Raw genomic sequence first — 22,639 nt, 5'->3', positions numbered from 1 at the left:
CTACTACTAATAATTTCCAACTTTAATATATTTACTTATATAAAAAAAAACTGTATACTTATAATTTAATTATTCATCAATCACTATATATTGATTCAGATGTCTAACTACTATCATTAGTCAGTATTTCCTTTTCCAATACATGATTTTCATAGATCTATCTTATTAGGTTAGGTAATTAGGTTAGTTCAATGGGGAAAAAACCCCTAAGAAACAAAAATTCATATATATTCGTTAGAAAGTATTCACTGTTAAATTAAGAGTGAGAATTGAGAAGAGTCACGGAACCAAGTTCTCACAGTAGATTGTTACTAGAAAAGCTCAATAATCATTTATTATAATCGAAAGATTATGCCAAGCAAACCCTATATAGGAATGGATTATAGTATTTAATTAGTTACTATGTGTTAATCATGTTCTAGAAGTCATGATGATTACGACACACCAGCTTAACCCCATATTAATCATTTCATTACTACTTACCTAATAATTGGTAATAGCCTTTTTGGGTTTTTTTTTTTATAATTTTGTTTTAATTTCAAATGCTCCATGGAGGGGCGGAGCCAGGTGGTAGGAAAGGAGGGCAATGTCCCCCTAATTTTAATGTTTTACATGTAAATTATATGTAAATTTCAATTTAGCCCCTCTTTAAAATTTTATTTTAGTCTTAATTTATTATATAAATATTTTTGACCTCCTCTAATATTTTATCTAAGTCCACCCTGGTTACATGCTTATAAATTAAGTCCTTTCCCTTCCAAGATAAATTTTAAAATAATTGTCATGGCTATAGACCCACCCCCACTTTGCATCTACCCCTTTAATTCATTCATAAATGTCTTCATGTGATGAGAAAATTGGAAAAGTGTAAGGAAAACACGAATCGATCTATGGACCCAAGAAAAGGCATCATCGTGCGTAATTAATTATTTATCCAAAATATCAATATATTAATTATTTGATGCTTCTCAACCTAGCACACTTTAACCAACGTATACATATTTCTGATCTAGATTCGATTCTAAATATATACGGGTCTATTTTTTAGATTTTAATCCGATCCTAGATTTGATGAAATTTAAATTTTTTTTATCACAATTATACAGGATCCAAATAAGGTGAAAATTGGGTTTTTCAAGCTTTAATAATAATTTATAAAAAAAAAATTATTTATAAAAAATATTTATTTATGATGTATTTTTTTATAAGAAAGAAATTTGTTATCGAAAAATTAATATTTATAGTGGAGCTTGAATTTGTCCATAAATTCTAATTTGATGCTTTTTTGATCTATTTTTTAATTCAACAAGTGTGATTAAAAATAAAATAATAAATTTATAATTAATATAATATGATATTGAAACTAATTTAAAATATATAAATATTTTTTAGTTCACTTAGAGTGCACATGAGACGGATGAAGCCGAGTTCGCTTTGAACCGGACCTGACTCGAAATAATGACTAGATCTATTTTTGATACTCTTATTCGACCCTAAACCTAGTGAAATCACACCAAATTAGCCTCTAAAATGTTCGGGACCAGATTAAGGTCCAATTTGGGTAAACAACTTAATTAAGTTACTTTTGAAGAAATAGCTTACACAATAAATGCTTATATTAAAAGTAGCTTATAAATAAGTTATTTTGTATTTAGTTTTTTAGTTCTAAAAGTATTTATTTTAAGAGAAAAGTGATAAAAAGCTTTTTATTATGAGAGAAGTTTTTTTTTTTTTTGAAGAAAAGGAGCTCAACACACTAACGTGGAGCATTAAGGAACAAACACAATAGTAAACAAGACAATAAATACAGTACGAACGTAATATGAACGTAATATGAGAGAAGTCATTTTTTTCACTTCTCTTTAAGCACCAAAATAGCTTTTTAGAAAGTTACAATTTTGTTTTAAAAATTGTACCGGACATTAATACTACACATTTTCATAAATTAAAAATAAAAAAAAAATTACTTATAAACCTATCCAAACGGACCCTAAGTCTTCGAATAGGACAATTAGGATTACAATTACGAGAACTAACTTGGTTAGTCAAAAAATTAAATTACTTATTTATTTAAATAAATATTGTAAATGTAAATTTTATTTTGTGCATGTAATAATTTATTAATTAATAAAAAATATTTAAATAAAATTTTAATTTGTGATAAATTAATCTTTAATTTATTGAGTTAAAAGATACCACGGTAAACAAATATTAAAAACAAAAATTACAATCATGGGTGAGTATTAAGTAGTCATTTATGTTGTGGTTCATATATGTTAAGGGGTGTACCGGCTCTCTTTAAAATTTGTGATTTTGTGTTCCCTTGAAGGTCCCACATATTCGCATGCCAACGAAGGAAAGCACCCGCAATCCGTATCATGGATAAATAATACGGGGGAATTATTATTGAAGAAAGAGTGACAAGAGATAGATAGGTTTTCCAAAAATTTTATTACGATTTATAGGCCTTCTAGAAAAGTATTACGCAAATTATTGAATAAATTTTATGATAAAACTTAAATGATTAAGTTATTGAAGAATTGCAGTAAAAAAGAATAAAAGGTGTCCAATATTGAGATTTTTAGGGACTTTAAAATTTTTGAATATGCAGCATGTTCTAAAAGGAATTGTCTTTAAACTAATTGGTATAGTTCGTCCTTGTGATGATCGTTTTAAAAGCTTTTAATTGAGAAGAGTTATACTTCAATTATTATAGAACAAAGAGAATGAATATCTGTAGAAGACACTTTAATATTCAAATTAGTATATAAAAATATAATTATTTAAATGAGTAAAAGTTGGACTATTTTTTTTATCTTCTTATTTTACCTGTTTGTCATTTTATAACGAAAAGTGTTTAATGTTACCGTTTATTAGTTACGATTATGCTAGTAACGAGAAAAAAATATTTTATACGTTTGAATGAATTTTTAACATAACAAATTGTATTAAGTATTAACCGAATTATAACATAAGCTTGACCGAATTATAGCTCGATCATAATGTACAGAACATATCATAACCTCTAAATTTGACCTAACAGTTTTAATAAAGTAGCTTGAACTTTTTTATATTTTATGCGTTATGATTCGGTTAATATAAGCATAAAGTCCCCAAACTGAACTTGCTTTGTTAACCTGCAGTGACAATAAATGAATTGAGAGTTGCATTAAACACCGTATCCTTTCAGTTTTCTAAAAACATATGGGTCGTTGATAGTTTTGAAGGGACATTTGTGGATTGGATTTAAAGGAGATGAAAAGTTGAAAATATTTTAGAGTGCAAAACAAATGAAAAGGTTTTCCTTTGAGATAAACTTTTGAAACTTGTAGAATTTATTCATATAAACGTTTTCACACGAAGGATGAAGGAAAACATGAGCTAGAAAGGTTAGTCATTTTCTTGCTCTAAATTTGTGTTTGCTTTTTCTATAATAGAATAAAACACTATAAAAAAACGTTAAAAATTGTTAGATTATCGTCAAATTTAGTATTGGACTTTAGCGCGAGTTTTGCATCAGATTCATCGTCAATTATGAGAATAAATTTGTCGTACTAAAATATTATTGCCAGAATTTATGTTCCAACAGTAACATCGATGGTAATATTCGGAGAGAGAAAAATAAATTTTGGCGCGCTATCTACCGTCGGATTTACCGGCGAGTAAATCTGACGTTGAACATAGTTTAGTGAAATGCTGCGTTTTGGTTGCACAAAGCACGTTATCATCGGATTAATCTGCCAGTAAATCTGACGGTAATCGTGCTCTCTCTAAATCCCTCACCTCTTCCCCTGCCGCCGCCTCCTGTCCTGCTGCCGCCGCTGCCCTGCCTTGCCATTGCTATTGCACTGCCCTCACTACAAAAAATTCTGGTTAAAACGGCGGTTTTTTTAGGTAATTACGGCGGTTTGAACCGCCATTATTACCAAGAACGGCGGTTTTAGAAAGCAACGTAATTCTGGGTGCCATTCTGGTTATTACGGCGGTTTTCAAAAAACACTACAAGAAAAAACAATATTTGTAACAAAATAAATTGTTACAGAAAAACGAAATTTTTGAAACAAATGGTTTTTGTAACAAAAAAAGCGGCCATTGCAGTAAGTCCCGTTACAAAAAGTTTTTGTAACAAAAAATGAAACTGTTACAATTCAAAGTGGTATTTTGTAATGAATTTTTCTGATACAAAAAACCGGAAGCTGTTACAAAAGTGGTAACAAATTTTGATCTTCAAGGTATTTTTGGTAACAATCTATTTTTTCGTATCATAAAATTTGTTACAAAATGTTACTTGATTTTGTAACGTCTTTTTCTTTAGTTACAAAAGCAAATTAATTATTTTGTAACAATTTTTTTCAATACAAATTGCATGCATAATTTACTAAATTATTTTTTAAATTAACTAATATATTAACTATTCTAATAAACAAGTCTACATTCATATAATATGCAAAAAGATACATAATTCAAAGATGCCTCATTTCGCTAAAGTTGTTTTAAAACAAAATAACATTAGTGAGTACATTGATTAGTTCTACAAGTTATATGCCTTGCATAAGTTCAACCAAAAGTTAAAAGTTCTAATATAGATTAGTCTTTCTATGAATCAAAATATTCTTGAGCCCTCAAGGTAGCATGTGGTCACCATTTCAGCACTCCTGTAGATAAGAAAAACCGAAACAAAAAATTAGAAACAAGATATAACACTAATTATAATTTTATCCATTCAGTTTTATCCAAAATGTTTAGAAAAATTTTGACAGATATGCTTTGATATTCTATGATATATTTAAGATATAATATGATACCTTCTTTATTTATAACAAACACCTTAAAGTGTATCATTACCTGGAAAGTAGGTTACATGAACTTTTCACAAACTTCAATCTGTAGATTCTGCTGTATGAGATTGTTGCTCCTCAAATAAACTCTGAATTTTCTACAGTGACCATAAATCACTAGTGCTTAGCCAAAAGAATATAACCAAAACATACAACTAAATATCTTGATTATAACTAAATCTGTCAATTCTGTTGTGACAGTCAAATCCGTTAGTCACAGGCTTTTCAATTCTGTTACTTAGATTCTGTTATCCGTAATAGATGTGTAACTATCAGCTCCAACACAACGATATTTGTACTATGTATTTTCCAACTTAATCATGATAACAGTATTCAGATAATGATTGATAACTGGTAATAAACGAGGCAAAATTAGTTAGCACAAAACCGGGAGCAATACAGTTTACACGAGTGTTTAGGGCCATCTCAGCAGCCAAGGCCTATGCAGCATATTACGAATAATTATAAGACTTAAAAACAAGAAGATATATGCAGTTTTGTTAGATGTTCAAGGAACACTTTGCAGGGCAAGTGAAGCTTGTCAAGAACAGAGTCTTTGGTTTGCAAAATAGGGTCAACAGAAGGATTTGCAGCTGCGTTTGACACAATCACATCTATATTTCCACACTTATGTAATGTTTAACAGCATATTCAACAGCATTCAAACAAATTTTAATAAAGGATAATGCATTCGATAAAAATGAATAGAAAAGGGTGACCTGTGCGGTTTTTTGAATCAAATCCTTTCTCTGTTGATTGTTGGAGACATGGCAAACAAGGGTCAAAACTTCAATTCCTTTAGCCCTAAGTTTCTCTGCAGCTTCTTCAACATTTTGCTGTAGAAACAAGGAAATTGAGTAATGAATATAATTAATTGGAGGCAAAGAGGAAGAGAAAGGGAAAAGGACCTGCTTGCGAGAAGAGATGACGACGGAAGCACTTATATCCTAGAAATGAGCAAAAATCTCAAGATAAGAGAAAACAATTCGAATAGGGGGATTTAGATAACAAAATTGAGGAACCTGATAAATAAAGTACACATTGGGCGTACCTATAACCATAACAACCTTTTTTATTCTGTTGTTTTGCTTGGCATAAATCTCCATGAAATGATTTAAATGTGCTGCAAACCAATGATGCAGTAAAACTTCCAATTAGGCACTGCATTTGTAAAGGACAATAATTCTTGTGAGTTTGACCAATCATGCAGCTAAACTTCTCCTTAACCATTTAGTTGAATAAGACAATATAAACTTCTCGTTAAGCAATATGGTTGAAAAGGACAATAGTTTTATTTTACTAATTACTTTCTTCACTTTACATCTAGATGGAAGTTATTGAATGTTTTATGGACTAGCAAATCTGGGTGCAAGTGCATGGGCTGTGCTACACGTACCCTTAAAATTAGCAGTTAGTATTCATTCAGATGACTGAAATGAAAACCCAGGTACTTATTTTAATTTTAATCAAATAATACTTGCGAAATAAATATTGATCCCTAAAGTAGAACACAAAAATCATGATGAACTTGAGAACAAACATGGCCTAATGTCAATGATATAAAACCTAACTTACACTAATGAATGCTTTATGACTTCTCATAAACTGTTAAACATGCTTAATTATTAAGTGCCATGAGATTAGCATTTGTATATAAACACAAAATTCAACTCTATAACATAGCTACAAACCAAATCCATTTTTGTAGAACTGACATCTGAGAACTTACCCAGGCTGAAGAAAATAGGGCAAAGAAGTATGACACCATATGGCTTAAATCCTCCACACAGTAGCATAGGTATCATGCATGCCCTAAACAACAACTCCTCGGTAAGGGGTGCCTGTTCAATGAATCATACATAAAAAATCCCAAATTGCATGAATGATATGAAAATGAACCACAAAAGACACATTACTTAAGCTGTACTCACAAATTATGAACTATTATTTGTTGCTGTACTTTCAACTTTCAGCTATGGCAAAGCCGGTTCCAGATGGCAAAGGCCATATGGAGCACTGGGGGGTTCAGCCAGCAGCGGCGGTGGCTCCCCGTCTTCCCTTCTGTTCGCGTTCCCTCACCCTCAGACCAGATCGGCGGCGACTGGGCTCATTAACAACGGCGGCAATGAAGGGAATCGGCGACGACGAAGACAGCTCGGACAGCGGCAGCGACGCGATGCTTCTCCCGGTGGCGGCAACGCGGCCTTCTCCTCCTTCTCCTTCCTCGGCTCGAACCTCTCTCTTCTCTGCGCGACACGACGGCGTGGCGGCAGTGACGCCCGCCGGCACCGTCTTCACTCTCCCCTCCCCTTCTTCCTGTGAATCCCTCTCCTCTCTACCCTTTTTGTTTCTTAAGTTCGGTGCTGCTGTGTGTGTTTCAAGCTTGATGAGTTTGCTGAGGGCGTTTAGGTTTGGGGAAGGGCTGCGGCTGGGTGATGAGTGAGGGTGGATTAGGTTTTGAGTAAAAATAGGTCTAGGGATAATTTTGTAATTTCAAATAAAAGTGGAGATAATATAGTAATTAAGAATAAATTTTACCCCAATAATAATAATGTATAAAAATACTATTTGTTCATCAATTTTACAAATTACTTTTAATAAAATGTTCAAATCCAAAAATTAGAAATAATATAATTAATTTTTTTATTTTCCTATTAATATTTTAAATATTAATTATTTAGTCCAAATTATATAAAATTTTTATTATTTCATAATTACCAACATATTTTGTGACAAATAATTAACTTGTTACAAACAATATTGAATTTTGTGACAAATTAATTTTTTGTTACAAAACAACTGAAGTTTTTGAAACAAAAAGTTATTTTGTTACAAAATAATTGGAGTTTTTGAAACAAAAGAAAAAATTGTTACAAAATATTTTGAATTTTTGCAACTTAATTTTTTTTTGTTACAAAATATTAGAATATTTTGTAACAAAACACTATATCGTTACAAAAACTAACATAATTTGTAACAAAATAAAACAGGTTGTTACAAAATATTATCATATTTTGTAACAACTTGTAATGTTGTTACAAAACATTATTCTTTTGTAACAATAAAAAATTATTATTACAAAATATTATTTTTTTGTAACAATTTTAAATTTGATACAAATTTTTTGTTACAAATGTTTCATTTTCTTGTAGTGAAACCGCCACAATTTCCTGGGTTAAAACGGCGATTTTTGGACAGGTTAAAACGGCGGTTCAAAACTGCCGTTATTTCCAAGGTTAAAATGGCGGTTCTTGGATAGGTTAAAACGGCGGTTTGAACCGCCATTATTACCCTGACAGAGTGACGTTTTGGTTGGTTAAAACAGCAGTTCAAATCGCCGTTATTTCCAGGGTTCAAATGGCGGTTTTTGGATAGGTTAAAACGGCGGTTTGAACCTCCATTATTACCCTGACAGAGTGGCATTTTGGTGGGTTAAAACGGCATTTTTGAACCGCCATTTTTACCTTGACAGTAGCATTTTGGTTGGTTAAAATGGCATTTTTAAACCGCCATTTTACCCTGACAGTGACATTTTTTATCATTTAAAAAAATAATTTTTACTGTTATTTTTATCGCATTAAATAAATAATTTTGTGATTAAAATTTCACAATAGCAAAAAATCATAATCCATAAATGAAATATTATATAACTCATAAACAAAATATTAATATAATATATAATTTTTTATTATTGAAAATCAAAATTTAATAACTCCTATACAAATCCTTATCTTACTAAACTTACCAAAATACAAGCATTGCAATAACACTAATCAGTCAAATCTACCATCCAGTTCCCTAAACTATGTTAATATCTAATAATATATTTAAACCATCTAATAAGTACTGTTTTTACTACTTAGAATATGAATATACAGGACAAGTAACTTAGCTAATTGATGATGAATAAGATTTGGAGGCCAAAAGTTTCCTCTTTTTGTAAGTAACTTTAAAACAAGCCTGCTTTAGTTTCTTGGTCTCTTGTGTGAGTTTCATCCTGAGAACTTGTTCCAACTTCATTATCCAAACTCATCTCTTACAACGATTTGTAGGAACCTCTCCTGTCAGGGAATTTCTATCAAGCCGGCTGTTATAAATTGAAATTATGGTGATAATTAATATAATGTTAAGGCCATATCATAAGGACTACAAAATGCCAATGCAACTTAAATTATCAATGTTAGGGTTACCAACTATTTACCTTGCCACAAAATGCTTGGTATTGTACATAGATTCAAGGGATTCATACTGTACATCCTGCAAGAGTAAACATCTACTGTTCAGAAATTGACAAAATGACTGATCACCAACATGTTTATATGAATTGCCAAGCAAATTTCAGTCAATGGACTTTCATAAATACTTAAATTGCTTTCAGGATATCCCATGTGATTAAACATTTAATTGATAACTACTTAATTTGTATTGCTTTCAGACCATCCCTTCTGATAACACATATAACTACTCCTTTTAATTGCTTTTAGTTTTATGGCATCCTATGCCAATGGATTTATGGCTTTAAGAGGCTCAGGAAAGGCATTTGTCAGATCCAAATAATTCAATCCTAGGTCCATTACAACAAAGAAAAACACGAAGTAATTTACTACCTATTTTATGTGCAAGATGCAATCTAAAATAAAACAAACTGACTTTAAGGGGAATTCCTCTGTCTTGTTCAACCAAACAAGGCCAAATATTATAATTATGTTAAGGAAAATTTATTTTTAAGGAGAATAAAAGGGGGATTTTATTCTAATCTAGTATGAATAACTTTTAAATATAAAAAGTTGTAGTGGATAAAGAGTAACATTATTTCAACTCTCAAAAATGAATAGATCAGCTGGATAAACAGAACTATAGTGGAAAGTGGAAACAGAAAACAAGAGAAGATAACTCATGAGTGCAAAAACAAAGAAAATAGAGTGAAGACAGCATAACACAATGCAAGAGACCCAAGCTAGAAAGTGTGATGAAAAAGAAACTGAAATGAACAAGGACAATGTTGATGTGATGACTAACCATCATTCGGATCTGATTATTGCAAGTTAATTACAATGAAAAATATTAATTAATAAATAAAAAATACTTAATGAAAATTCTGATGGTTTCCCCAAAATTGCACTTTGTATTGGCATTCCTACTCCACTTGTAAGAGAACCAGAATAGGCACATCTGTTCCATTTTGGAGGAGATATTATTACTTTTTTTTCTTTCATTCTTTTCTATACACATCAAGAAAAAAAAGGCACCATTCTAAATTATTAATTAAAATCAAGAAATAATTAGTCTTTTCATTAAATATTTTTACCATAATATCTAAATTAATAGATATCTGACCATAAAATAATCCTATATATATAATAACCAATATTTCATCAAAATATAATTTGCACACAACCTAATTAAAGGCACACACTTGAAAATCCATTAACCTCTATAAATGTTAAATCTTACTGCATTTGTCAAGTGCAGAAAAGGTATCACTAAATAATTAAATATGTGTACTTCTCCTATAGTACTGCTTCTACTTAATTAATTAACTTGCATGTAATTGTAATTTTACAAGAAAAAATTGTAATTCGGAATTAGACAAATTAAATTTAGCACTAATCTGATTATTGCAAGAACACCTATACTGGAAAATTATTTCTACTTTCTGAATCCTAACTCATATTAATACTATGCAGCTACTTGACTAACTAAACTAAAATTCTGTCAATCAATTGCCAACAATTTATAAAAGGCTTATCAATTGATCCTAACTGTTTAGTTTCACTTTTGGAATAGAAAACCAGAAACAATAACTATTTAGAGTACCTGAAAATGTGATCGAAATCCTCCACTGCAATGTTGGCTATGGTCGAGTACTTGCTATCAAGAACACCGGCCGAGTTAACGAGAATGTTAACTGCCGAGTCGAATTCGAGCAATTTTCTTAACAACAACAGTATATGAACACAAAAAATAATATTAGAAATTCAAAGCATCTGGAATTTTGAACACAAAAATCAATATTAGAAATCAATATATGACAACAACAGTAACAACCATTAAATCTTATTCTATCTCAATAAGCAACGACTTAAAGAAAAAGACTAAATAAAGAAAATCTCCAATAATAAACAGTAAATAAATGGAGAAGACAATAAAATGGAGTAAATAAAAATAACTGAACAAGAAAAACAGTTAATTGATAAAATAAAAAGATTCAATTGCAGATTTGATTAGAATATTCAATTACTTAAAGCTCCTTTATTTTTCTTCTAATTTTTAATTTATTGACCACATCGTATATCAATGGTTTCAAATTGTCTTAAGAAACTACTGTAAATTGCAATTACAAATGTCTACTTCAAACATATTAATGTCGTGCTTGCCTACACTTAATTGCTTATTAAAATTAACTAAGAAAATACAAAATCTAAGCAGATCACCATTACGCATGTTAAGTTTTTTTTTTTAAATAAAGTTCTATAATTTCCAGAAAAAGTTGATTTGATATTCCAAACATCATTATCGAATATGACAAATTATAATTATAGAAATATATCAAAACAAAGTTGCAGCTCACAAGATATAAGCACTTGAGGTAAGCAGAATATTTATCAAATCTGATTTTAAAAAATAGATAAATCATGCATCTGTAAGCAGATTGATTATTCTTAACACTAAAACAAGAGAGACAGATTCTTCTTTTTCATTTTTTTCTCCAAAATTTTTTTGGAAAGTTAAAGTGAAGATAAATTACATAAAAAGTGAAGATAAATTACATAAAAAGTGCATATAATTAGATAACTAATTCAACACCTGTATGAGTATCTGATTAATTTGTTTGTTAAAAATGATTACTGTGATAAAATGTTTCTGCAATATTTTAAGTAGTATCACTAGAATAATAAACAGAGCAGTGTATCCCAAAGGATTCAGAATTTTCTTCTCGACAGATAAACAGAGCGCAAATATAAACAATCTAAAATAATTTTAAGAAGATAACAACGCATAGAAAGTTAATCACACGAAAAATCTGAAACTTAATAAGTAATCGCAAATAAGGATGTAAGCTTTGTGAAACTAAGCTATGACAGATTTTTTCTAAGATCGGAGATCGGAGAAACACCTTAATAGAAGTAAGTAATAGAAGATCTGAGATCGGAGAGAGAGAGAGAGAGAGAGAGAGAGAGAGAGAGAGGAGGGGGTAAAGTCACGAAAGAAGATCTGAGATCGTCGACTGGTTGAACAGTATCACCCCCGCTCCAACGTCAATCCAATGCTTCAACGGAAGACCCGATCGTGGAGCTACAGAGAAACAAAAACCCCCAAAAATCAGCATCAAAAACAATTTTGAAACCCTAACCCAACCAAAAATGAAGAAATCGGTAATTTAATCACCAATGCGGGCATAGGTGCCTTCTGGAATTGAAATGCTGAGGTTAGTAGCCACCAGATCCTTGCCTCTCGCCGGAATCTTCGTGTCCACAGCACTAACAGAGAAAAGAAAATAAAACAACATTTCAGTTTCAGTTTCGGCTTCTCTAACAGAGTAATTGTATCAGTTTAACTTGAGAGGGAGAGGTACCTGGAGAGATCGTAACCGGCGGAGAGAGGAGAAGCCCTAGAGGGAAGAACGGCGTTGTCGGAGACGAAGGAGAGATAGAAGGGAGATGAGAGCGCCGTATATTGTTTCTTTGAATGAGCTAGGATTGTGTTTTTTTTTTTATTTTATATACGTTGAAAACGGCGGTTCAAGACCGCCGTAATCACCATAACCGGCAAAATAAACAAAGCCAATTACGGCAGCAACAAAAGTTGCCATAATATATGGATAGTATGGCGGCTTTTTAAACCCGCCTTAATATCAATGCCTTTTTAACCTCTTTTTTTGTAGTGCCTGCCACTGCTGGTAAGACCGCCGCCATTGGATAGATCATCCCTGTTCTCTGTTTTTGCCGCCATTGCCCTGCCGCCACTGCCCTGTCACTGCTGCTCCAACCGTCGATTTCTATCTTCTCTCTTCTAGTTACATTCCAAGTTAGTTAGTTGATTTTTGGTAATTAGTTAATCCTAATTTTATTTAGTAGGTTGATTGTTAGTAATTAGTTTAGGTAGATTAGTTGCTATTGTAGTTGATGTTAGGTGATTAGGTTAGGATAATTTCTAGTTAATCATGTATTTGTGTATATAGGTTACTAATTCTAGTTAATAATGTATTTGTATATGATTGTGGTTTGTAATATAACGTAAATATTTCAAATAAATTAACACAGTTTGATGTCTAAGTATCAATTATATGAACAGAAACAATAATGACTCTGAATTATGTTGTTAGACTTGGTTTTATTATATAATTAGAAGTTTGAGAATATATAATAATAACGTATCTTAGCTTCTGCTTGCATTGATCTGTTGTAGTAATTTCAAATATTTTCGTGTTCTATATATTTAAATAAAATTGTCTTCAAACATATGTTTTCAATAATAATGATGTTATTCCTTAGCATATATAAATCGTTTAATAATTATTTAACTAGTATTTTATTATTCATTTTAAATAATAAAGAAAACTAAGGAATATAATAGTGATGAATAATAGATATTGTTGGAAATGTTCCCTTAGCATATGCTAATTGATATTGCTACTAGTTTGTGTTGATTGATATTGCTACTGATTTATGCTGATTGATATTTGCTGGTTGCTATTGCTTTCTTAGAATGGATTGCTAGTTAAGATGTTTTGAAAAATTGTTTCAAATTTTAGAATGTTCTGAGAGTTATAATGCTTTGTTAGAATGCTACGAAAGTTAGAATACTTTGAAAAGAAAATAAGATAGAATAAAGTTAGAATACTCTAGTCTAATTTAATTATTTTGAAACGACAACACTATGTAATTTCTTGTTTTTTATTCACAAAACTAAACCATTATTCGAATTATTTGTTATTTGTTCAGTTTCTTCTTATGTTTTTATTTATTTGCGTTTGTTATGTTATTAATATTTTATTAATATATTGAACTATTAATATATTGAACTATATAAACATGACGATGGGCAACAGAGGTAGGTCGACTAGGACACGTGGTCGTGGTAGAGGGCAAGCTTCTACCGAATCCCCCAAGGCTGCCCAGTTACTGCCCTCTATCCCAACCACCCCATCGACCCTTGTGATGTCACAGGGGGTTCGTCGGACCAGCAATTTATTATGGTCCCAAATCCTAATCGAGTGCCTCTTTTAGCTACACCCCCTAAGACCCCGTCAACAGAGTCTGCGGTGGGTGATACCTCCAATGCCCCCGAGCAAGATATGCCTCCACCACCGCCCATCATCTGACTGAAGATTTGGCCAGATGGGATGCAGTCGTGAGTTCAACTTTTTAATATTAAGTTTGTTTAGCTTAAGTTTGATTATGTCAACCTTGTTTATCTTAATTTTGTCTGCTCAATGTGTTTCGGAATGTTTAGTTTTTTCTCTAACAGGTTTGCACCGAACCCATTGTGTGCACACAGGCGATTACAAAGGTTATTAAGTCAATGTATGACCAAGCATAGCCGACCGACACACAGATCCCAGCTGATGTGAGAGAGAGGTGGTTTCAGAAGTGGGCGGTAAGAATCCAATTTTGCTTGAATTCCTTAATTGTATATAAACTATATTTCATTTCACCTAACTAATCTTGGTGAATCACTTTGTACAGTAGAAGTTCATATGGGATGCAGAACGTGACGTCATCATCAGGAAGACTTTGACCACCGCGTCGCTAAGTGGTTTCAGCAGATGATGCGTGACGTTCATCAGAGTAAAGACCACTTGACAAACTAGATTCGTCCGAACATCCTGCATGAGTTGGAGGCTTACTTCAGAGATAACGATACGTTCAAGCACCACCGCCTGACGAACGTCGCTAGCAAGGCTTCGTCCAGGTCGTCCAGGTATACGGGTGGGTTGGCAACCTTCATAAAGACGAATATCAGACTAGTACGAATGTTGGTTTAATATTGTTTTAGTAGTTACTTGAATTGGTTTTAGTGGATTTAGATGGTTAGTATAAGTTAGAATAGGTTAGATTAGGCTCTGAGATTGCTAGAAAATAATGTTGGATTATTAAACTGTTTGCTAAGTTCTACTGCTGAAATTGTTTGGAAAATGCTTGACTGGGAAACTAATGGTTGATAATTGGTTTGGAGGGAACCCTTTAAGGGTGGCTAATTCGAATTTTAGGGGAGACTCTGTCGAAATTTTTATAAGATTTTTCAGTAAAATCGAAAAAATTAAAATGATGTTTTTGACTTTCGAATTAAGATTTCTTGCTTCATATGTACTTGTCTGTCATTATTTAATTTGTTTGTTTAATTTATTTCATTGTTTGGTTGATATATATTAATTTGTATTCTAAGTCATTGGATCGGGAGGTGACACTAGCGGAGACCTTCAAGTATACTCATACTTTGAAGGCAAACAAGGAGAGATTTGCTGACGAGCGGTTAGCGGCCCATTATGTTAGTTTAAATTTCAACTTTATTTGGTTTAAAGTCAATTATTGAACTATTATCCTAATCATAACTCTCGTGTGTGATGCAGGAAGAGTATCAACAGAGGTTGGAGGCTGCGACCCAATAATCTCAGCCACTTGGTGGAGCCAACGAAGCCTGCTCTGATACCTCCATCGTGGATCCCGATAGGATTTGGCGCGAGACGGCCTCCGAACCTCACAAGAATCACCGCTTTGGGTTAGGCTCTTTCTTTGCTATAGGAAAAAGACTCCTATCCTGACTTTTAACTATGATAAAATTTTAAAGAGACAATATTCCATGTATTGGGCAACTTTGTACCATCAAGATTTTCTAGATGATATGCTCCATTGCTGAGTACTTCGCTTATTATGAAAGGTCCTTCCCATTTGGCAGCCAACTTTCCATGAGAAGAAAATCGTCTTGCTATATCGGCTTTACGCAGTACTAAGTCTCCATTGGTGAGAGTTCGGGGATGAACGTTCTTATTATATCGTCGAGCTATTTGATGTTGCATTGCTCAATATTTTAGTGTTACTTATTGTTTGACTTCTTCTATTAAATCGAGTTCTCTTAGCCTTGCATCCGAACTTGGATTTTCTTGTTGTAATATTGTTCGAATTAAAGATTGTGAAATTTCTAATGGAATCATCACATCGCTAGTGAAAATTAAAATGAAGGGTGTCTCCTTTATTGTTGATTGTATCGTTGTATTATATCCCCATAGCACTTCTGGTATTAAATCGGCCCAGAGCCCTTTGGCATCATCTAACTTTTTTTGTAATACATGTAAAATGACTTTATTTGTTGCTTCTGCAAGTCCATTTGTTTGTGGATGCTCAACTAAAGAGAAATGCTGATGAATTATAAAATTCTATAAAAATGAGATGAAATTTTTATCAATAAAATTCTATAATGGGAATGGACCTAAAAAATATTCTATACCAACAATTAAAAATTTTACCTAACCAGGTACTAACGGGAATGGACCTAAAATATCCAAACCACCCCATTTATTAAATGTCTGATCGTAGATCTAACTCCAATAATTGTCATGCTTATGCTAAGTTGAATACTGCATTGACCCGTGAGCTTGGCATGTGTCTTGGAGTATTAGTGCGAAGACTGGCATTATAACAATCATGAGCTTTACGATGGTCACTATGAACAATGGCAATAATATCATCATACACATGAAACTTAACACAAAGATAAATTGTAGAAACAATAGCACCAAAAGCATTTAAAAAAGGTCTGCCAATAATGATATTATATGGACTATAACAATCAACTACACAGATCCTAAAACAGGAATGCGTTCACTTGAGAACCCAACAACCTCACCAGACGAGGGTTGTAGTTTGTGATTACTGAGTTTCATATTTTGAAAAGTTGAGTAGAAAAAATATCAGCACTACTATTAGATCCCCTAATTATAGAGATATTACCACTAGGTCATCCAATGTTTGGAGTCATTGTTTGAAAGTTAGTGGATTGAAAAGTGACGTCTGGAATGGTCAGGCTTGGCTGAGGTAAGCTATTAGCACCTTCTACTGAAAGGACAGCACAGTATGTTCTTTTTCGAGCAGAGCTAGTCATGCCACCAGCAGCGAATCCTCCAAAAATACAGTTGATTATTCCTCGAGGTTGAGCAGGTTGATCATGTTTACCTTTATCTTTGAAAGATTGTCTACCAGAAAAGTTATCTATAGAGTTTCTCGTTCATTTTTTAATATGACCATCAATATATTTATCCAAATGTCCTTGCTGAGCTAACTGCTCTAACAAGCCCTTAGTTATAACACACTCATCTGTTGTGTGACTGCATTTTTTTTTATGAAAAACACAATATTTGAATTTGTCAATATATTTTTTATCTTGATATGTTTTCGCCTTCCTTGGAGGCTGAATGAGCTTGGCATTTAAAATCTCCTTTATTATGTCTTCTCTTTTAGTATTGAACTGTGTGTAAGATTTACAACGAGGAGTGAGACGAAAATATTTTTTGTTGTCCCAACTTCTATCATCGTCCTTGTTGGTTGTGTTTTTCTCCAATCGCCGATTTTGTCTAAGTTCTTCCACCTCCATTTGACCTTTTTCTTTCTCACGAAATTTAGCTAGGGTTTTTTGTTTAATGACTGCAATGGTCTTCTGGAATTATCATAGCTATCTTTGTGAAGCGAGTTACATAGTCACGAAGGCTTTCATGTGCCCTTATTTAATGATACTTAAGTAATCAAAATCATGTAGATAAATGGATGAAGCGGCAAACTGATCTTCAAAAAGCTTTGCTAGTTCTTGAAAACAAGAAATAGAATATGCAGACAAAGAAAAAACAATCAAGTGCAAGACTATCTAGAAAAGTAGGAAAACAACGGCATAAAATAGGATCACAAGTACCATTCATTAGCATCATTAAGCGGAGTTTTTTTATATGCTTCTTCGGATCTCCTAGGCAATCATAAGGCTTCAATATCATAGGCAAAGCAAAATTTTTGGACCATTGAAAATTCATGACATCTATCGTAAATGGGCCTGCGGCATTTGACTCGTTAGGTTGAGCATTCGGCTGCTATATTTCTTGGTTTTGTGTCTCAAAAACATGCATTGGATCAGAGTCGGCTTATTCATCATCATCTTGTTGTCCCTCTTCATGGGTATTTAGCCATCCGAAGGAGCTCAGATGGTGTTGGAGGAGGTTGATCAGCCATTTTTCAGAAAAATTTGTGGATCTCAAAGAAAATTTCAATTCTCAGCCCCACGGTGGGCATGAATTGTTCTAGAGAGAATTGTCTTCAAACTAATCTGGTATAGCTCGTCCTCGTGATGATGTTCTCGGAAGACTTCAGTTGAGAAGAGTTATACCTTGGTTATTGTAGAACAAAGAGAGCGGGTACCTGCGCAAGCACTCTGACGCTCAAGTTAGTATTTGAAAGTATAATTATCCTAAATGAGTGAAAGTTGGACTATCTTTCTTACCTCCCTCCTTTACCTGTGTGCCATTTTATAAGGAAATGTGTTTAATGTTATCGTTCATCATTTATGATTATGCTAGTAATGAGAATTAAAACGTTTGAATGATTTTCTAACGTAACAAATTATATTAACCGAATTATAATGTAAGCTTGACTGAGTTATAGCTCGGCCATAGTATAATGGACTTATAAGAATTTTTTAGTTAATTGTTACACTAACAAATCAATATTGTTCTATGGTGATACGCACAAACATTTTTGTTAACAAAATTCAATGAAGTTAGTATTGGTTCAACGAAAATTACCTACCCCACTTAGCGCCTGCATTTTACTACTTCTTAAACATAGTCTCCAAAACATATTTGAAATAAAACTTCTGCAGTTTTTGTTAAATGATTATGCAGAAAATAATTTGGTTTTGTCTCATAACGTCAGAATAGAAAACATAATAGAGAAGAGAAACTTGCATCATGTATCCTAGTTTAGCCACTTAGTGCAATGTAACCTACATCCAGTCTCCACCACAATAATGGTAGAATTTTCACTATAAATTTTAGAAATTACAAACACCAATTCCATAAAATTCTTCTTAATCCTATCAAAGAATACACAAGCTTCTAACCAAGCTTGTTTCAGGTAAGTTCTCTAGGCTAGAATCTTTGCTTACTCAACCTAGCAAGGAGAACCTCTTAGACTCATGACACAAAACAAAAATGCATCAAAAGAGTTTGACATATTCAATGGATTTTTCTCCAAGTTTAACTCTCTTTGTCTTTTTCCTCAATAGCTTTTGCTAATACCTGACTAATATGCATTTTTTCTATTAAAACAAAGAAAGATAAAGTAGAAAAGCTGAATATTCAATGTATCAACATAAAGGAGAAGATAAGAGCAGCTTGAAAGCTATGAAAAATTCAAATAATAGTTCTGGTGCACGAATTGTGAATCACACTTTTCACAACTCGTACCACTAACCAGCAAGTGCACTGGGTCGTCCAAGTAATACCTTACGTGAGTAAGGGTCGAATCCCACGGAGATTGTTGGTTTGAAGCAATATATGGTTATCTTGCAATTCTTAGTCAGGAAGTCAATTTTATTTATTAGTTGAATTGCGAATAAGCAAGAGAGTATGGGTTAAAGGTTACTTGTTATGCAGTAATGGAGAATATGTTGGAGTTTTGGAGATGCTTTGTCTTCTGAATCTCTGCTTTCCTTTGTCCTCTGATTCACGCCTTTTCTGGCGCTGGACGCCAGAATTGGGCAGAGAACTGGCGTTGAACGCCAGTTTACATCGTCTATCCTTGAGCAAAGTATGAACTATTATATATTGATGGAAAGCCCTGGATGTCTACTTTCCAACGCAATTGGAATCACGCCATTTCGAGTTCTATAGCTCCAGAAAATTCACTTTGAGTGCAGGGAGGTCAGAATCCAACAGCATCAGCAGTCCTTTTTCAGCCTGAATCAGATTTTTGCTCAGCTCCCTCAATTTCAGCCAGAAAAATACCTGAAATTACAGAAAAACACACAAATCATAGTAAAGTTCAGAAATATAAATTTTTCCTAAAAACTAATGAAAATAAACTAAAAACTTACTAAAACATACTAAAAACTATATGAAATTAACCCCAAAAAGCGTATAAAATATCCGCTCATCACAACACCAAACTTAAACTGTTGCTTGTCCTCAAGCAACTAGACAAAAAAAATAGAAGACTAATAGGTTGAGAAGCAATAATATCTCAGAATTTTTGAGTGAAGCTCAGATTCTAATTAGATGAGCGGGACTAGTAGCTTTTTGCTTCCGAACAGTTTTGGCATCTCACTTTATCCATTGAAGCTCAGAGTGATTGGCATCTATAAGAACTTAGAATTCAGATAGTGTTATTGATTCTCCTATTTCAGTATGATGATTCTTGAACACAGCAATTTCATGAGTCTTGGCCGTGGCCCTAAGCACTTTGTTTTCCAGTATTACCACCGGATACATAAATGCCATAGACACATAATTGGGTGAACCCTTTGGATTGTGACTCAGCTTTGCTAAAGTTCCTAATTAGAGGTGTCCAAAGTTCTTAAGCACACTCTTCTTTCTGCTTTGGACCTTGACTTTAACCGCTCAGTCTCAAGTTTTCACTTGACACCTTCACGCCACAAGCACATGGTTAGGGACAGCTCGGTTTAGCCGCTTAGGCCAGGATTTTATTCCCTTAGGCCCTCCTATCCACTGATGCTCAAAGCCTTGGGATCCTTTTTATTACCCTTGCCTTTTGGTTTTAAGGGCTATTGGCTTTTTCTGCTTTTTTTTTTTTTTGCTGCTTTTTCTTGCATCAAGAATCATTTTTATAATTTTTCAGATTATCAATAACATGTCTCATGTTCACCATTCTTTCAAGAGCCAACATATTTAACAGTCTTAAACAACAAATTCAAAAGACATATGCACTGTTCAAGCATTCATTCAGAAGACAGAAAGTATTGCCACCACATGTAACTAATTAGAATTTCTCTTATTAAAAACTCGAGATTTTATTGCCTCTTATTCAAAAGATCTACTATTTTATTCATGTTTGTTGATGATGAGAAAAATAAACTATGGCTTAATTGGAGATAAAATCAAAATAGATACTAATTACTACTATATGACTCCTAAGGTGAACTTCTCTAATGACACTATCACAGAGTTAACGCAGAAATTGGAATTTAACAACCTTTGTTCTGGGAAATGGGTGTTCCTCTGATCCGTGGGGTGCTTGATTCTTCAAGAGATAACTTCTGGCGCTTCAATTCCCTTAAGTCACGCCCTTGCTCCTCTTGTTCTTTAAACATATAGGTCAGCATTTGACCGTGTTCCTTCTGTTCTTTTATTATTTGCTCCATAGCTTCCCGTATCTTGGTGATAGACGTCTCAAGATACTCCCAGTATTCATATTGAGGGATTTCTGGGAGAAATTCCTGTGTTTTCTTCTTGGTGGGATCATCCTGTGCTTGTTGTTTTTCCATTAATGCTTTGGTGATTGGTTTCTCAACTGAGATATACTCAGTTATTCCCATCCTTACCCCAGCGTCCTTGCAGAGCAGAGAAATCACGCTTGGATAAGCCAACCTGGCCTCTTTAAAATTTTTGTTAGCAATTTTATACTTGTCAGTCTGCCACATATTAGCATAGAACTCCTGGATCATATTCCTTCCCACTTTCGTTTTAGGATTAGCTAGGACTTCCCAGTTCCTGATTCGAATTTGCTCCTGGATCTCCGGATATTCATCTTCTTTCAGATCGAATCTAACTTCCGGGATCACTGATCTCAGACCCATTATTTTATTATAATGGTCTGAATGTTCTTTAGATAAGAACTTCCCTTGATTCCAAAGTGGTTTTGGAACGCTCTCTTTCTTGCCTCTTGGAGTGGGTTGTTTTCCTTTAGGAGCCATGATCTTAGTGATTGCGGATAAACACACCAAACTTAGAGGTTTGCTTGTCCTCAAGCAAAAGAAAAGAAAGGAGAGGGAAAGAAGGAGAGCTAGGTGCAATTGTTGATGGGAGGGGAGGAAGGCCGAACTCGAATTTAAAGGGAGGGAGGGTGGGTTTTCAAAAAAAGAGATAAAGATATGATAAAAAGATTGATTTGGAAAAGATAAGATAGAAGATATGATAAGAGAGGATATAGTTTAAAATTGAAAAGATATGAAAGATTTTTGAAAAAGATAAATCTAGATTTTGAAAAAGATAATGTGGAGATTTGAAGAAGATGTTAGTTGGAAAAAAATTAGATTTGTTTTGAAAATAGGATTTGAGAAGAGTTGGATTGAATTTGCAAAGAGGCTTGGTGCTTATGGATTAAGATACATTTGATATTTTTAAGGTAGGGTTTTTTGAAATTAGGGATTTTAAAAATCAGGGTTCTTAACATGTTTATGCAAGAATTCATGAATTGAAGTATGAAAATCAAGATTTGAATGAAAAAATATGAAGAAAAATGAATTTTGCCTCCTCCCCATCATTCTGGCGTTTGAACGCCCAAACACTGCCTGTTTTGGGCGTTCAACGCCCAAATGCTGATCTCCTGGGCGTTCAACGCCCAGTTGTTGCCCTTTTCTTGCGTTGAACGCCAGATTGCTATCCTTACTGGCGTTCAGCTCCCACTGGCTGCCCCTTTTGGGCGCTGAATGCCCAAAATAGGCTCTTACTGGTGTTTTCTTGCCAGTGAGCTCTTTTTCTCTGTTTTGTGTGCAGATTCCTTCTGTAACCCTGTGAACTTATGCAATTGATTCTTTACCTTGTCATCAACGAACTCTATATAAACAAATAAAAATAAAAATAG

General features: G+C 33.2%; 1 protein-coding gene and 1 long non-coding RNA gene across 6 annotated transcripts; both read right to left on the bottom strand.

Annotated features, from left to right (window-relative positions):
- LOC107625196 lies at positions 4,605-7,028 on the bottom strand. Of its 5 annotated transcripts, XM_021115728.1 has the most exons (7): positions 6,770-7,028; positions 6,568-6,679; positions 5,906-5,961; positions 5,747-5,785; positions 5,558-5,674; positions 4,846-4,936; positions 4,605-4,655 (listed from the first exon to the last, which is right to left on the bottom strand). In XM_021115728.1, exons 2-6 carry the CDS (start codon positions 6,641-6,643, stop codon positions 4,880-4,882), a joined length of 345 nt encoding a protein of 114 aa, XP_020971387.1. In that variant the 5' UTR covers positions 6,644-6,679; positions 6,770-7,028; the 3' UTR covers positions 4,605-4,655; positions 4,846-4,879. The 5 variants fall into 5 exon arrangements, 1 of the variants encoding a protein (XP_020971387.1); XR_002357303.1 differs by having other exon boundaries at positions 4,846-5,674; positions 5,890-5,999; XR_002357304.1 differs by having other exon boundaries at positions 4,846-5,674; positions 5,906-5,999.
- On the bottom strand, positions 8,555-12,672 carry LOC107625195. The gene is made up of 6 exons (XR_001617115.2): positions 12,415-12,672; positions 12,228-12,319; positions 11,956-12,134; positions 10,656-10,772; positions 9,040-9,095; positions 8,555-8,925 (listed from the first exon to the last, which is right to left on the bottom strand). It is a non-coding gene; the product is annotated as an uncharacterized LOC107625195 (long non-coding RNA).

Source organism: Arachis ipaensis, chromosome B02 (assembly GCF_000816755.2).
Source record: "Arachis ipaensis cultivar K30076 chromosome B02, Araip1.1, whole genome shotgun sequence".
Taxonomy (NCBI): domain Eukaryota; kingdom Viridiplantae; phylum Streptophyta; class Magnoliopsida; order Fabales; family Fabaceae; genus Arachis; species Arachis ipaensis.
The sequence above is the reverse complement of the archived record's forward strand: the minus strand, read 5'-3'. Positions and strand labels throughout refer to the sequence as shown.

What these genes read in the sequence shown, in the direction of transcription:
- LOC107625196 (XM_021115728.1), bottom strand. Translation starts at nt 6,643, where the DNA reads ATGATACCTATGCTACTGTGTGGAGGATTTAAGCCATATGGTGTCATA. An exon ending in CCCTATTTTCTTCAGCCTGG is followed by an intron (nt 5,962 to 6,567) that starts GTAAGTTCTCAG and finishes ATTGGTTTGCAG; the next exon opens with CACATTTAAATCATTTCATG. An exon ending in TGATTCAAAAAACCGCACAG is followed by an intron (nt 4,937 to 5,557) that starts GTCACCCTTTTC and finishes TGGTCACTGTAG; the next exon opens with AAAATTCAGAGTTTATTTGA.